This window comes from Conger conger, chromosome 4 (genome assembly GCF_963514075.1).
Source record: "Conger conger chromosome 4, fConCon1.1, whole genome shotgun sequence".
Classification (NCBI taxonomy): Eukaryota; Metazoa; Chordata; class Actinopteri; order Anguilliformes; family Congridae; genus Conger; species Conger conger.
Window position 1 is genome coordinate 32,089,757 of NC_083763.1, and position 14,543 is coordinate 32,104,299.

The window sequence follows — 14,543 nt, forward strand, 5'->3', positions numbered from 1 at the left end:
AATGTGTTGTACGTTTATTTAGGACCTTTCATTGAATTATTTTTTAAATAATCTTATCTGTACAGAATGTTATACAGGTTCCTAAGACTTTTGCATGGTAGTGTATGTTTTTGCTGGGACTATACCTAAGTAAATGGTGTCGTGAACTACTTGTTAATGTTGCGTAAATGCATTGCTAGGTAATTTAAATAATTAACTAATGTAAAACATTTCCCACCCTTTCCAACGAGGTCTAATGTCTCATATTTAGGTGACGGACAGTTTAGGAATATCGCTGTGTTCACATAGCAGAATGAATATACAGACGTGCGTAATTACAGGATTTGGACTTGCTATAGATAACCCGTACTGGCTAACGGGGCTCTGGTTAACCTAATTTTGAAATGAAGTCCCATTTTAAATGCAGATTTGTTAGAAAGCGTTAGGTTGAGTAATCCTTTTCTGTAAATAAAGTACACTTGAAGGTTAATTTTCCTTAAATTTTGTATAAAAATTAAAAAGACAGATAGAAATAGTTTCAATAGACAAATAAACTTTTCTGATCATTTATGTGTCAAAAAGATATGCAGATGTTTTGTATTTGGATTGATTTGGGGACACATCTGGGTGCAGTCTTGTGAAAACCCATGTGGAATTTGAATGCTTGTTGATATCTTTACTATATGTTGTACACAAGTTACATAAAGTTTTAGCAAAAATATAACGTAGTTCTGGGTTGGTCTTTCACTATTCATTATTCATTGCTAAATTATCAACTTTTTGTCATTTTTTGGAATTTTAGTGTAACCTTTGTGTCCACTGTATGTAAATGCTCTGACATAAATTTGTTCTGTCTCAAGTTTTTGAATGGTACACGTCTCTTCATTAATTTACGTCATCAACCAAATAGTTTGAGATATTTACTTTTATAGGACTAGTACAAAATAGGTGGAAATTGCCCTCTGGGGGGCGAAGTGGAAAGGGTTAACAGAACATTGTTAAGACAGAGCATCCTCAACTGCCATTGCTAAAAAAATAAAAACAGGGTTGTGTGTTTGTTTGTATTAGTTATCCTCCACAACAATCACGGAAAAGAAACGGGGAAAGACTTCTGTGACAAACAACTAGCCATACAAATAATTGCACTTCTGGGAGAAATAAAATATGTTATGGAACCTCCCACACAATGTTCCCATTCTATCCAGGCAATATTCAAGCTCATTGCATTGATACATCTCACATTTTGGATTTATTCAAATAACAATAGGCGCCACAGCTGGAACATGTACACATTTTGTCCTGTGCTGGATATGCCTGTATGTGGCATCAGATGGATATCGCCACATGCAGTGAAGATATTCAATGCATTAAACACGTGTTTTAACTGCGCTGTTTAAGATCTGTCTCATTTGCAAAATGAGATTCGTAAGCAGTTTGCATAATGAGATGCAGCCTTTGTGAATAAGATGCTAATTTCAGGCAGACTGGGACCACACATATACACCCTCGTCAGGCATGCATCCATATTGAGAGAACCATGTAGGACTTACAGCCCCTGTTGCACAAAGCATCTACGTTTTTTGCTTAAGTTCTCTTAAGCACTAATTTTTTCCTTACCTTAGTTTTTCCCTAAAGGTACAATAGGTAATTTTGTACTTCTAACAAGAGAGGAATTGTAGCAATAAACACTCTCAAACCACAACACTGTTTGTCCTTCTCCCTTCTCTGTTAACGTGCTGATGTTGAACCCCCCCCCCCCACCCTGCATATTTTGAAACCCAACTGTATGGACTATAAACACAGGCAGAGGGTGAGTGAACATGTCAGTGAGCCTTTTTCAACGATAGGAAGGGATTTACAATGGTCTTTTACAATGTTTGACACAAAAATCTTTACCTTTCAGGTAACATCTAAAATCTATTTTTTAAAATACTAAGCCTTTTGCCACATTTGCAATCTTAATATGTCACAGATGCCATGGTGATCATAAGCAGTCTGTGTATTGCCTGGAGTGTTACAGTTGGATAGCGAGTAAACTATAAACATAAAACAAATTAAATACATTTAAAATAAAGAAGCAAGAAAACTAAGACTCAGTTGGACAGAGGAGAAGCTTTTGAAATGCGGTGAACCACCTGGCACACAGTTGACTTGTGGACTTGAAACACAGCACTTATTACAGATTGTAATGATCCAGTGGCAAAGCTCTGTTTGGTTTGGTGGTCCAGTGCTAGGCAGTCAGCTAAATTATAGATTGACAGTCTGTCAAAATGATAATCCATGATGAACTATTCATGAGTTAAAGTGTGCAAAGGATTTTTTCTGTTGTGGAACACTTTGTTCGGGAAGAATTCATCCTCCTCACCGATAAACATCAACTCAGCAATTTTCTAAATGTGGTTTAGGTCGAGTTGAAGGTATACGTTTTTATTAATATTTTGGTGCTTTGGGCCTTCGTGCAACGCCTAATGGATTTTAAGGAATTCCTTAAGACCTAAATTCAAGATAAGGAGAAAAAAAAGTGTTTATTTAAGTAAATTGCCTTAGGCAAGAACTTGTGCTTTGTGCAACTCATTTCATTTAAAGGAAATCTTAAATTAACTTCCATGGAGAATCTCAACTCAAGAGGCTTTGTGCAACTGGCCAAAGATGTACATTAATTGGACAAATTCAATATTTCTTTGCAAATCACTTGCAATCAATGAATGCCGGAAGTCTACAATAAGAGTTCTCACCCCTCCGCTGGAGGATCGCTGGCTGTGTCCTCAGCAACCAGAACATCATACTCTTCAGCCACAAATTTCTCCCAGTCTGAGGGCTCTGGGACTTCACTGTCAAAGTCCTGTAATGCACAGCCACACGCACATACACGCAAACAAAAATATACACACAGTCACTTAGGACCTTTAAAATGCTCTTCCTGTTAGTTCACATCCTGTTAACCTCTGACAATTAAATCAGTCACTTGTGTGAGAGCACTATGGTATTTATACCACCATTAAGACAACAGCCTTAATGTTGTTCTCATGAGAAAGGTCAGAATGCTTTCACAATATGTGAGTGTTGCTTGTCTTATCAAATACAACAAAAAGGATACTATGAGCCTTGTCCATAAAAACTTTCTTTCAGCCTTAAACAGAATGAATGAATAATATATACACACATATCAGTAAATCATACAGAGATGTCATGGACCTTATAACCAACAATAAGATTTTCTTTGACATGTTAAATTTAAACCATTAAATGGTTTATGTCACCCTCAATAACTAAAGACTTTCAGTCAAAAACACAATTTTAATTAAGACATTCCTGCCTCAGTTAAAGTAGGTGTTTACAGATGCAGTATCTCATCCTTAGTGGACACAGCTAACTTTCACTCCATTTATGTAGCTGTTGCCCTTCATTAGGTATTTATTAGACCTATTTTACTTATTGGCCTTCTGCTGCTGTAACCTATCTACTTAGAGGTTTGATGCATTGTGTGTTCAGAGATGCTTATCTGCATACCACTGTTGTAATGCATGGTTATTTGCTTTACTATCACCTTCCTGTCAGCTTTGACCAGTCTGGTCATTCTCCTCTGACCTCTCTCGTTAACATCAGTAACAGAGTGTTTTTGCCTGCAGAACTGCTACTCACAAGAAGTTTTTCATGCCATTCTCTGCAAACTCTAGAGACTGCTGTGCGTGAAAATCAGAGGAGATTGGCAGTTTCTGAGATACTCAAACCACCCTGTCTGGCACCAACAATCGTTCCACGGCCAATCACTTAGATCACATTTAGTTGCTGCCACATGATTGGCTGATTAAATATTTGCATTAAGCTAGTGTACAGGTCCTTACACATTGCTCACTGAGTGTATATTTAACTGAAGTTGAGGTTGAGCACCTTGCCCAAAGGCACGACAAGTCCGCACGTGCTAATGGTGCTAACCTACGACACTGCTACCCCCTGAATTAACAGCGGTTAATGGCTGCCCCTCTTCCAGAAACTGCTGATTAAGAAAAACTGTCCAAGTACTACATTCTATGTGGAGGACCAGGGTTTATGTATGCAGCAGGGTGGCCCAGCGAGGGGTGGCAGGGTCAGTGTTGCGCTCACCTTTTGCACTGTAAAAGGGTCCCTCTGCTCGTGGTCCAGGTACTTCTCCAGGTTGATGAATGTGTCGTAAAATAAGTGTGCCATTCGGCACCTCTTTAGGTCGCTCAGGGTTATTTTTCCTGTGAGAGACAATGGGGCTGTTGTAAGCTACCAGGCAGCAGACTGTTATGGATTATGGATCCATAATGCTGTATGACAGGCACTTTTTTTGGTTGGGTGTCAGTAGTTTCCCAGCACTTCAAAATAGCCTTAGAGCCATACTGAGTGTTCTGTAGCTCCAGTGACCTTGTGGAGTACTGCATAGGTCTTTGACAATTAACTTAATATGATTCAGAACTGGGTTTCATGGATGTATTTTGTATTTTGTGTCCTAAAGTTGCTGTGTAGTTATTTTTAACTTTGTGGAATTTACATGTTCAATTAAGTTTTTTTAAATGTGTATGAAATGTGAGAAATGAGTGTTTATTGTATTCTCCCTTCCCCCTCCCTACTTAGTACCTAATTTCAGAATTTTATACAGTACTGCTATAGGAATTGCACATGTGTAAGAGCTCTGTGCACAGATAGCGAGGTGTCCACTGAGTGAGAGCAGTCAAAGGGCCTTCGTCATGAAGCAGGTATTTAATAGAGACAGGGGAAAGAGCATGGTCAAAGACCAGTCACTGCAGAACCAATCAAAGTTAGATAATCGGTTACTGTTTAGAGAGAAGTAACTCTGTGAGGCTGATATACTGCATAGTGAGAGAAGAGACCAGACCTGGGTCAATTGTGCAATTGTTTTCGATTCAAATACTTTTCTGTGCTTGACTGATCTTGCCGGGTGCATTTAAGCCAAGCAAGAGTACCAGAAGGCGGGTTTGCACTTTTTGTGACTAGGTTCCAATACATCAGACAAGCTCAGTAAAGCGTAGAAAAGCATTTGAATTCAAAACTATTACATATTTGACCCAGGACTGGGTGAGACCACGGTTCTCCTCACCCAGACACTCTGGCTTGACCAGGTCCAGCACCTGGCACAACAGGTCATTGAAAGGCAGCGGCTCCACGCCCATATTCTCCATGCGCTCGCACTGCTCGGTGTAGAAGAACTCCAGCTCATACATGGAGAGAATCCCATCTCCATCCAGGTCCATGCAGCGGAACCAGTACTCTATACTGTGGAGAGAGAATCCCAATGAAATCATCATGACTTAAATGTCCTACAAAATAATAGGAGCAACATTAATATCTTGTATTATTGTATTATTCACTATTATTGTTACTACAGATTTGCATATTTTGGATGAAACTGTTTCTGTAATGCTATGCCTATGAGTGGTCATGACAATAAATCAAATCTGAATTGAATTAATGTATACTGAGGAGAGAATCATTGCAGTATACTGGTGAGAGAGAAGCAGTACTCTATAGTGAAAATTCATAATCGGTATGTTTAACACACACAAATGCACACACAAACACATGCACGCAAAAACATGCACACACACACACACACACACACACACACATACACACACGCAGCAACACAACATGACAAAATGTAAAAATAAGTTGCTTTTATTGCTTGTCAGTAACATCACTATGTTGCTTGTGCTACCTGGTGGGGCTCTTCTTGTCTTCTTCAGAGATGATGTACCACACAAATTCAGCATAGCACATCCTGCCAGTTCTCTGCACGGAGCCTCCCCTAGACCAGTGAGAAAGAAAGAGAGAAGTGGGAGAGGAATGTGTGAGACAGGTCTGTAATTCTAAAGTGTTTAATATTCTTGGACTGATTCACAAAATGATTGGTTCTATTGTGATGATAAAATTGCTACAAATCCCCAAAAATGTCTTTCTCCAAAAAACTTTCATAGGGAGAGCATTGAAACTCATAGCCACGCTGGCAGATGATAGATTGGCACAGGCAGTGTGATCTACACTCAGTGATCACTTTATTAGGTAGACCTGTACACCAGTGTGTTAATGCAAATATTTAGTCAGCCAATCATGTGGCAGCAACTAAATCCATAAAAGCATTCAGACATGGTCAAGAGGTTCAGTTGTTTTTCAGACCAAATTGCCTTTAGAGAAAACTTTCACTCTTGCAAACTGTGCCCAACATACATGACCTAAAATTGATAACCTGTTGTGCCTGATTATGCTAGTGATTTAATAAAAATATTTGCATTGACTACTTTAATGCACAAAAAATGCAGCTGCGATTCAGTATTAATGAAAATGGACCTCATTGTGTAAACATTGGTGAATTATCCTCACAGTAGGATCAATCCAAATCCCCACATGACTGGACAGAGAGATTCAGTGCCTTCTCTCTGCAGATGATATGCTTATAGAGAAGTACTGTAAGGCCTTGGCCCAGAGAGTAGACAAGGGAAACACTGAAAGAATCAGTGAGGGTTAGGCTAGGGTAGAGTTAGGATTCTGAGAAGGCTCTTACTTTATAACAGCTCCAGAAAAAAGACGCTCAATAATCCTTTTTGATGAGGCTGGTGGGAAAACAGACAAAGAAGAAAGAGAGGTTTGAGCTTTCTTTTCCCTCCGATATTTAATTACAGAAATGTAAAACTTACTTTAAAAATAGACATCAATCCATCAATCAACAGATCTAGTGTACATTGAGACTTGGATTCCAAAAACTGTTTAACACAGCAAAGTATTAACAACACAAAACACACAAAATTGAGAAACAATCCATCACAATTAAATTGAGAAATATCGCACAGGGGCTTTTTTTTTAATCAAAGACTTGAACTGGTTCATGGATAATCTCTGAGTACTTAGATTCTACTTAAGTCCCAACTCACGAGTACTTAGATTCTACTTAAGTCTCTGAAGACCAGTAGCCACGTTATAAGTATTGGTGTAATTCTGGCTTCAGATCTGAACTTCCAGAGTCACATAAACAGTATTAAGTCTTCTTTCTACCACCTTAAAAATGTATATTTCTTCAGTCAAATCCTAAGGAAACACCAATTGTCTGTCATCAACATGTTATTTGCATGTTATTGGACTACTTGCTAGGCTAACGAGATTGCATGTTCTCTCATGAGAAATTCCTGTACCCTGTATTTTATCTGTCTGTGCCTGTAAAGCACTTTGAACTGCCTTGGCACAAAATGTGGCATATAAATAAAATTTGATTGATTGATTGATAGATAATTCCTGCATGGATCACCTGATATCCGTTGTATCATTTAAAATCCAATGTGCTAGAGTACAAAGCCCAAAGAAAATAAATTGTACCACTGGCCAAATACAATCACTGTACATCAAAGCTCCTGTCTTACCATGGCTATTATATCTGGCTAGGTCCTTCTGTTCGATGAAGAGGTCGTGGTCCGAGTCCAATTCCCAAAACTTACAGTAAATGACATAGAAGTGCTCATAGGAGAAGTAGTCTGTTATCAGGTTGATGTCATCCTCTTCCTCCAGGAGAGCCAGAGTCTGAGAAAGAGGCAGGTGAAACTTGAAACTGAGAGCAACCCAAACAACATCTTCAAACAACATTACGCCCCATTATAGCTGTCTTCCCAAGTGCCTTTCAAGGAAAGTGTGTGATGACATGCAGTTATGTGAGAAAGATTTGTGTATCTAATTGAGTGATCCCTAACCCCTGGGGCGCAGAAATTTGCTCCAAGTTTGCAAGGAGATACTGTAAAACCCCACAATATTGCGCCCCACAGCAATCTAATTTTAATCGCTTGGCTCCCATCTTCCCCATCTTTTAAAGATTTTTATGTTAGAACATTTATGCTGACAACACAGCAGTCAATTCTGTGTCACTTATTTACTTCTGCTGAAAAGGTAATTTTGTTAGGAAATGATAACAGTGTGTCTGTTCTGCAGTTAACTGTTATGACAAAGGTGTTTCTATAATGCATCCAACATCGTTCCTTTAGTATGGGAATTGGTGCTATTTCGTTACTGTCAGTCTATTTTCTACAAGTTTGACTTCTGTGAGTATTTGTGCATAAAGTAAAGCATCAGTCATAGGCTTCCCACTTCACTTCGACAAACCCGGGGCAGGGGATCAAACTGGCAACCTTCCGACTGCCAGACGATGACTCTAACCTGGGCAATGTTTTTCACAGAGGCCAGGACCTCAGAATGCAGGATTGCAGGGACATTTAGTCAGTATGGGGGAATGGACTATAGGCAATGTTGAGAAAGGAGCTGAAAATGGTGATTTATGGGTAAAGTTCTTTAGGGATTAGGAATGTTCCTGAATTGATATTGTGGGAACTTTGCTATTGTGCGTAAATTTGAGAAAGGTGGTAAGGCTGAATTTCTGTATGTGTTAAGTTGAGCTTAGAACCTTACAGTGAGCAGAAAGTTCAGACATTGGAAGCATACTGTGCGAAAAGATGAAAAAGGAATGTTGGATTGAAGCCAATGAGGGAGTTGAGAGTCAAAACGGGAAATGAATGTGCATACTTGTAGGAAGTTGCCCCTCCTTAGCTCCGTCATGGTAATCCTCCCTGTCCATGAGCGGTTGACAGTGTAGAATATCCTCTGAATCACCTGAGACATGAATCATGAGACACGGATAGTGTATTTACTGGACAGATATTCAGCTCTTAACCAATTAAAACAGATATGGTATTGAAGCTACAACTAATCAGATTTTTGAAGACCCAAGAGGAAAGTACAGTTCCAAGTCCAAGAGTGATCACATAGATACAACTTGAACCCTTGAAGAATAAATCAAATAACTTTCCAAGTAGCATACCACGGTTGGCAACTAGAATACCCTGAATACTAAAATATAGACAAATGCAATTATAACCTATAGCATACACATAGCGTACATGGCTAATTATAACAGTGAGGTAGGGAGGGAATGATGCAGCCTGAAGAGGTGAGTTTTCAGTCTGCACTTGAAAGTGGTCAAAGACTTTGCTGTTATGATGACAGGAAGGTCATTCCACCACTGCGGGGTCAGTCGTGACCGATAACTGCAGGTCAGATGAGGGAGAGGTGCCAGGCATCCAGAGGTAGTGGAACAGAGAGGTCTGGCCAGTGTGTAGGGTCTGATTAGCTCCTCTCCATCAGTGAATCAGGCTGCCTCCCACACCTCACACCTCTGCTGATTCTTCTAGATCGCTGACAGGGTTAACCACTCCATCTTCCTATCCTCCTCGGCAGCAATACAGATCTGCAGCCCTAGATTTTATTGCGTCCTACCTCTCCTGTCACTCCTTCCAGATTACCTAGCAAGTACAGTATCGACCCCTCATCGCCTTGGCTCATCAGTCCTCTTCTCTTCTCCATTTACACACCATCCCTCAGCCCTGTTATCTCTGCTCATGGCATGTCATACCACTGTTATGCTGATGACACCCAATTCTTTTCTCCTTCTCCCCATCTGATACACAGGCCTCTGTCCGTATTTCCACTTGCCTGAGACATCAAGAGCTCGATTGACAACAACCATCTAAAGCTCAACCCACGTAAAACAGAGCTAATCTTAATTCCTGCTCTAACCTCTCCCCTCTCTGATATTTCAATTTCACTAGGGGACACCAGGGTGACAGCATCCTCCTACGCAAAGAACCTCAGAGTAGTGAAGGACAACAGGCTGTCCCTCTCCAAGACCATTGCGGCAGTGACCCAGGCATGCAGGTTCTTCCTGTACAACATCCGAAGAATCCATCTCTTCTTCACCAACTACTCAACCCAGCTCCTAGTCCAAGTGATGGTACTGTCCCACCTGGACTAATGCAACTCTCTGCTGGCTGCTGTCAGACTGACAGCAGCCAGAATGCCACAGCTCAGCTCGTCTTTGATGTCCCCAGACTGTTATGACTGAGCCTGTTATGGCTTGTATCAAATTTAAAACATTGGTGCTAGCATACCAGGCAGTTAAAGGGTAGGCCACAGCATACATCCAAGAGCTCATCTGACACTACACGCCTGCCAGACCTCTCCGTTCTGCTACCTCAGGATGCCTGGCTCCTCACCTCTTTGCACCTGCACTTCCCGGTCACAACTGCTGTCTGTTCTGGCCCCACGGTGGTGGAATGACCTTCCTGTGGAGGTCAGAACAGCAGAGACTCTGACCACCTTCAAGCGCAGACTGAAGACACACCTTTTCAGGCAGCACCTTTCCCCTCTGCCCCCTACCTCCCTGTTATTATAATTAGTCATTAATGCTGTATATGAATGCTGTAATTATCACACTTATGCATACTTGTTTTATTATACTTAGTGTCATATTTGTCAAAAATGTTTTATTGCTGCTTCTTGGTCAGCTTGTTAAGTTTTTATCTATGTGGTCACTTCTAGCACTTGGAACTGCACTTCCCTCTTGGGCTTTCAGCACACTTGTCCCTGGTTATGGTTTTGCACTTTATTGTATGTCACTCTGGATAAGAGAGTCTGCCAAATGCCTGTAATGTAATGTAATAATACCCACCACCATAGTGTATAGTGCTTACCGTGGTAATGTACCGTGAGTGGAATTCAGGCGCATCCTTCAGAAACATCAGCCCCGGGTGTGTGTCCACGATGTCCTGAAAGTAAGTCAGTTTGAAATTTGTTTTTCACTGATATTTTTAAGCAGTGCTATCCGTTCCTATGTTTACATCTATTGGAACTCTAGGCTACTTGTTTCACACTTGAAGCTGAAAACCAGTGTCAATATCGGGGTATCGGGTAAGACTATAAACATTGCAACAACAATTTTATTATACGCAGATAAAGGCTGCAAAATTGTTTACTTTCCAATATGGCCATAACTGGCTGTGTGTTACAGAAATGTGGAAAAGCTATAAGTACTTATACAAGGCTTGTATTAAGCAGAGAAAAAGATGGCATGTGTGTAAGAGGGAGGTTGGCTGTGCATCAATGAGAATGAAGAAATGGCAGAATAAAAACAACAATGCCACAAGTGAATCTGTGCATGAATGTGTTACCTGTTATAATTGAACTCCTCCTGCTCTACTCCTCGCACTACTAGGGAGTGTGTATGTGTGTGCATATGTGTTATAATTACTTGTAACAGTGACACCTTCTACTTCAGGTATAGATTAGTGTGTTTATGAGTGTTTGCAAGTGTGTGTGTGTGTGTGTTTGTGTGTGTGTACATGTGTAACAGCATTATGTGTGTGCATGTGTGATATAATTACTTGTAACAGTGACACCTTTTACTTCAGGTATGTATTTTGTGCGTACATGAGTGTTTGCAAGTGTGTGTGCGTGTGTGTCTGTTTGTGTGTGCGTGTATATGTGTAACAGCATTACCTGCAATAGTGGGATGAAGTCCTCTTGCTCCAGGTATTTGCAGTCCGGTTTGGCCAGCAGGTAAACAAACTTGGCCGAGTCGTCATAGCAACTGTGCAACAACCTTTGACATATTAAAAGAAGGAAAAGGAAGTTGACTATCACTTTTTACTGTCTCGGACTGTGATAACATAATCAGAGCCCTGCTTCTCCTACAAGAGCTGGAAAAATAGGTGGGGGCATTCGTTTTGACTGCAGTCCCTGCTTTATTGTAAAGCATTTTTAGATCATAAGACAAAAGGCATATAGTATATAGGGAGATGAGTGAGGACACATTTCTATACATTATTATTATTATCATCATTAATAGAGGCAGTGGCAGTCCCTTACTTCTTCCACATCGCCACGAATGAGCTGGCAGAGATCGACCCTGTCAAATCTCCTCCAGCACCATGGAACAGCAAAGCCTTCCAGTACAGAGGGCAGCCACACACCTGAGGATAAGAGGAGGGCTGTCTACCTCATATTCTCAGTATTCACCGTCACAGTATTCAAGATTTAAATCATAAATAATATAAATGCATGGTTTGGCCTGTGGTATCTGGATTTGGCAATATCAGGAATGCAGACATTCTGAATAAAAGGTAGGACAGACCATTCATATTCTGTGCAAAAATATATTTTCACAATCATTACATTACATTTGAGGAGCAAATGGTCTTATTAAAAGTGATCAGTGCCTTCATATGATTAATATGGGCAATACTGTTAGACCTGGCTAACATTCCCACTAAAAAACTACCGGAAGTTAATTCTGCTGATCAAGAACCAAAGTTAAACTTGCAAATTCATTCATATTATAACCATAACAAGAGAAACATAATACACCAAAAATCTAACCATACACTGAATATAAGCAATAATAATTCAAAAGGGACGAGTGCAATGGGTGGGGAAGCAAGTTGTAGTCAACAGTGACAGCTATGTATTGCCCTGAAGGGCAACACTGGCATGGTCCAGATTTGAGCAGGGCCTTAACAGGATGAGCTACCCTCAGCCCCTTGCTCTTAGTACTTATTCACTAATGTCCAAAACATACAGTATCTCCCTTGCCCTCCTTCCAACAGATCTCTCAGTCCTCGCATGCAGGAGACCGAGGGCACATTCCAATTGCTTATATTTCACCGCCTTCCTTTCCTTGCCTCTTTCCCTCGCTCCTAGCCAGGGATGAGTGTGAATGAGACAAATGGAATGGCCTTGCTCCTTCAAACATCAGTTTGAAGCCACGTCTGTCACAGATGAGTGGCAGATGGGAAGGGGTGGAGCCACAGGTCAATGATTTATATGTCACACATTCTGAAACAAAATACTTCTTGGATAAATGGATGGTTGATGCTTCCTTGCTAAGCAGGAGCCTCTTAGCTCATGGCTCCTACTGTGGCTCCTTGAAAGAACATTTAGCGGAATAGAGCAAGGGTCAGGCAAGGAACAAGGAGACAACAACAAGATAAAATAAGATTGGGATGAGCCAATTTTGTGTACCTTGGTGATCTTCTCCATGTCATGAATATCAGCTTTCTCTTCTGGAAGCCCTGCAAATGCCATTTTGATGGCAACGGTCTGGTTGAGGTCAACGCTGCAGTTTGGTGAAAGTCCTTCTGGGAAATAGAAGCGTGGAATGTTGACGGGAGCAGGCACTGCCCACTTTTCAGCAGGGGGAGGGCTGGATGCATGAGGCAAAGGAGAGGTAGTGTCAGGCACAGAGGTGGGAGAGACAGGCCCCAGGTAATGGAAGGCAGGAGTGGAGCCTGGAGCTGGTGTGGGGGGAGGGACCCCTGACCCCCCCTCTGGCTTGTTTTGGATCTGTGGAATGGAGAGAAAGAGATATAGAGAGAGTGTAAGAGAGATATACACCCTGCTGAGAAAACAGCTCAAGAAACAGATGGTAGCTGGTTAACCAATTCAGACCAGCTTGCAGCTCGACATGGTTTGACCAGCTCAATCTATGTTTGAAACAGCAGGTAGCCAGTTCGCTCAGACAAGCTACCAGCACTAATTGGTTGACAAGCTTATACCCAGCTTCACTAGCATATGACCATCTTAGCCAGCTCAATTTTCAGCAGGGCAGAAAGCAACAAAGAGAAAGATAGAGGGAGATTACAGCTAGGAAAAATATGCATTCACAGCCTTTTCAGTATCATAGCCATTACAAGAAAGACTCCACATGACATTACAGTGACATCATCACTGTGTGCCAGCTGCTGGGCAGCAAACATAGAATGTAGTTACATGGTTGTATCTTTGTAAGTAAACAAATATCTTATAAATCTTATAAATACTCAGGAAAAAGAAGAAGGAAAAACAAGAGGCATCCAACAAAAAATGTTACAAAAAACTGCTGTGACCAACATATTAAATTAGTACTGTAGAATTTCATCATTAGAATGTATTATTGAGTGTTATTTCGTAATGCCAGACGAGAGAGAGGCCAAATCTGTGCAACCAATAGCACAGAGAAAATACTATTTCTCATTTCTCTAGTATGGAAGAATAATGAAAATGATAATGGAAAAAAAACGAGTTTATTATTGAAAACAGTGAATGATCTCAGACATTGCAACAATGAACTGTTTTCAGCTCTTGCTTTGAACAAGAGGTCTGACCCAATCAGGAAGAGATGTGTTAAAGATGTGTGTGCGGGTGTGAACTCAGAGGAGTGGGATATCACATTTCTGGGGAAGATGGGGCGCTAGATTATCAAGGGCCAGAGCTGTGTCAGCTTTCTACGGATAAATAATGAGTGGCTGGATCTGCCAGAGAAAAGGTGGCCTAAGGAGAATGTTTCGGATCCCGTTCAAAGCATTCTCCCATAGCCATAAAATACACCATCATTGCCCACATAATCATTCAAGTAAAAATACTCCCATGTTCCTTGGAGAGTAACATAGGTAAGAGGTGGAAAATCCAGATTCAGAATGTAATCTTTGGCACCCCTAACAATTATTGTACATAAAAACAAACAAAGTGAAATTGGCAATACAAATATACTTTTATTTAGTTAATCTCATTCTAAACTATATTATGAACTATATTCTGTCATTCCATCACTTCCTGTTTCATTAGAGTATAAAAATTAGGTAACAAGCATCCACTAAATCCCTTTCAACCATCAGTATGGAAAAAGCCAAAGAACTGTCAATTCAGAAAACACAGATGGCAATTGACCATCATAAGTT

At 40.6% G+C, this 14,543-nt stretch overlaps 1 protein-coding gene across 1 annotated transcript in view; it reads right to left on the minus strand.

Annotated features, from left to right (window-relative positions):
* Positions 1–14,543, minus strand: part of LOC133126599 (serine/threonine-protein phosphatase 2A regulatory subunit B'' subunit alpha-like) — a 35,723-nt gene that overhangs the window by 3,704 nt on the left and 17,476 nt on the right. Inside the window, exons 2-12 of the mRNA XM_061238944.1 lie at positions 12,850–13,170; positions 11,698–11,801; positions 11,329–11,431; positions 10,524–10,598; positions 8,521–8,607; positions 7,374–7,530; positions 6,524–6,572; positions 5,681–5,770; positions 5,063–5,238; positions 4,084–4,202; positions 2,715–2,821 (exon numbers count right to left, since the gene is read on the minus strand). Coding sequence (XP_061094928.1) covers positions 2,715–2,821; positions 4,084–4,202; positions 5,063–5,238; positions 5,681–5,770; positions 6,524–6,572; positions 7,374–7,530; positions 8,521–8,607; positions 10,524–10,598; positions 11,329–11,431; positions 11,698–11,801; positions 12,850–13,170 — 1,388 coding nt within the window. The remainder of the gene's footprint in view (positions 1–2,714; positions 2,822–4,083; positions 4,203–5,062; positions 5,239–5,680; positions 5,771–6,523; positions 6,573–7,373; positions 7,531–8,520; positions 8,608–10,523; positions 10,599–11,328; positions 11,432–11,697; positions 11,802–12,849; positions 13,171–14,543) is intronic.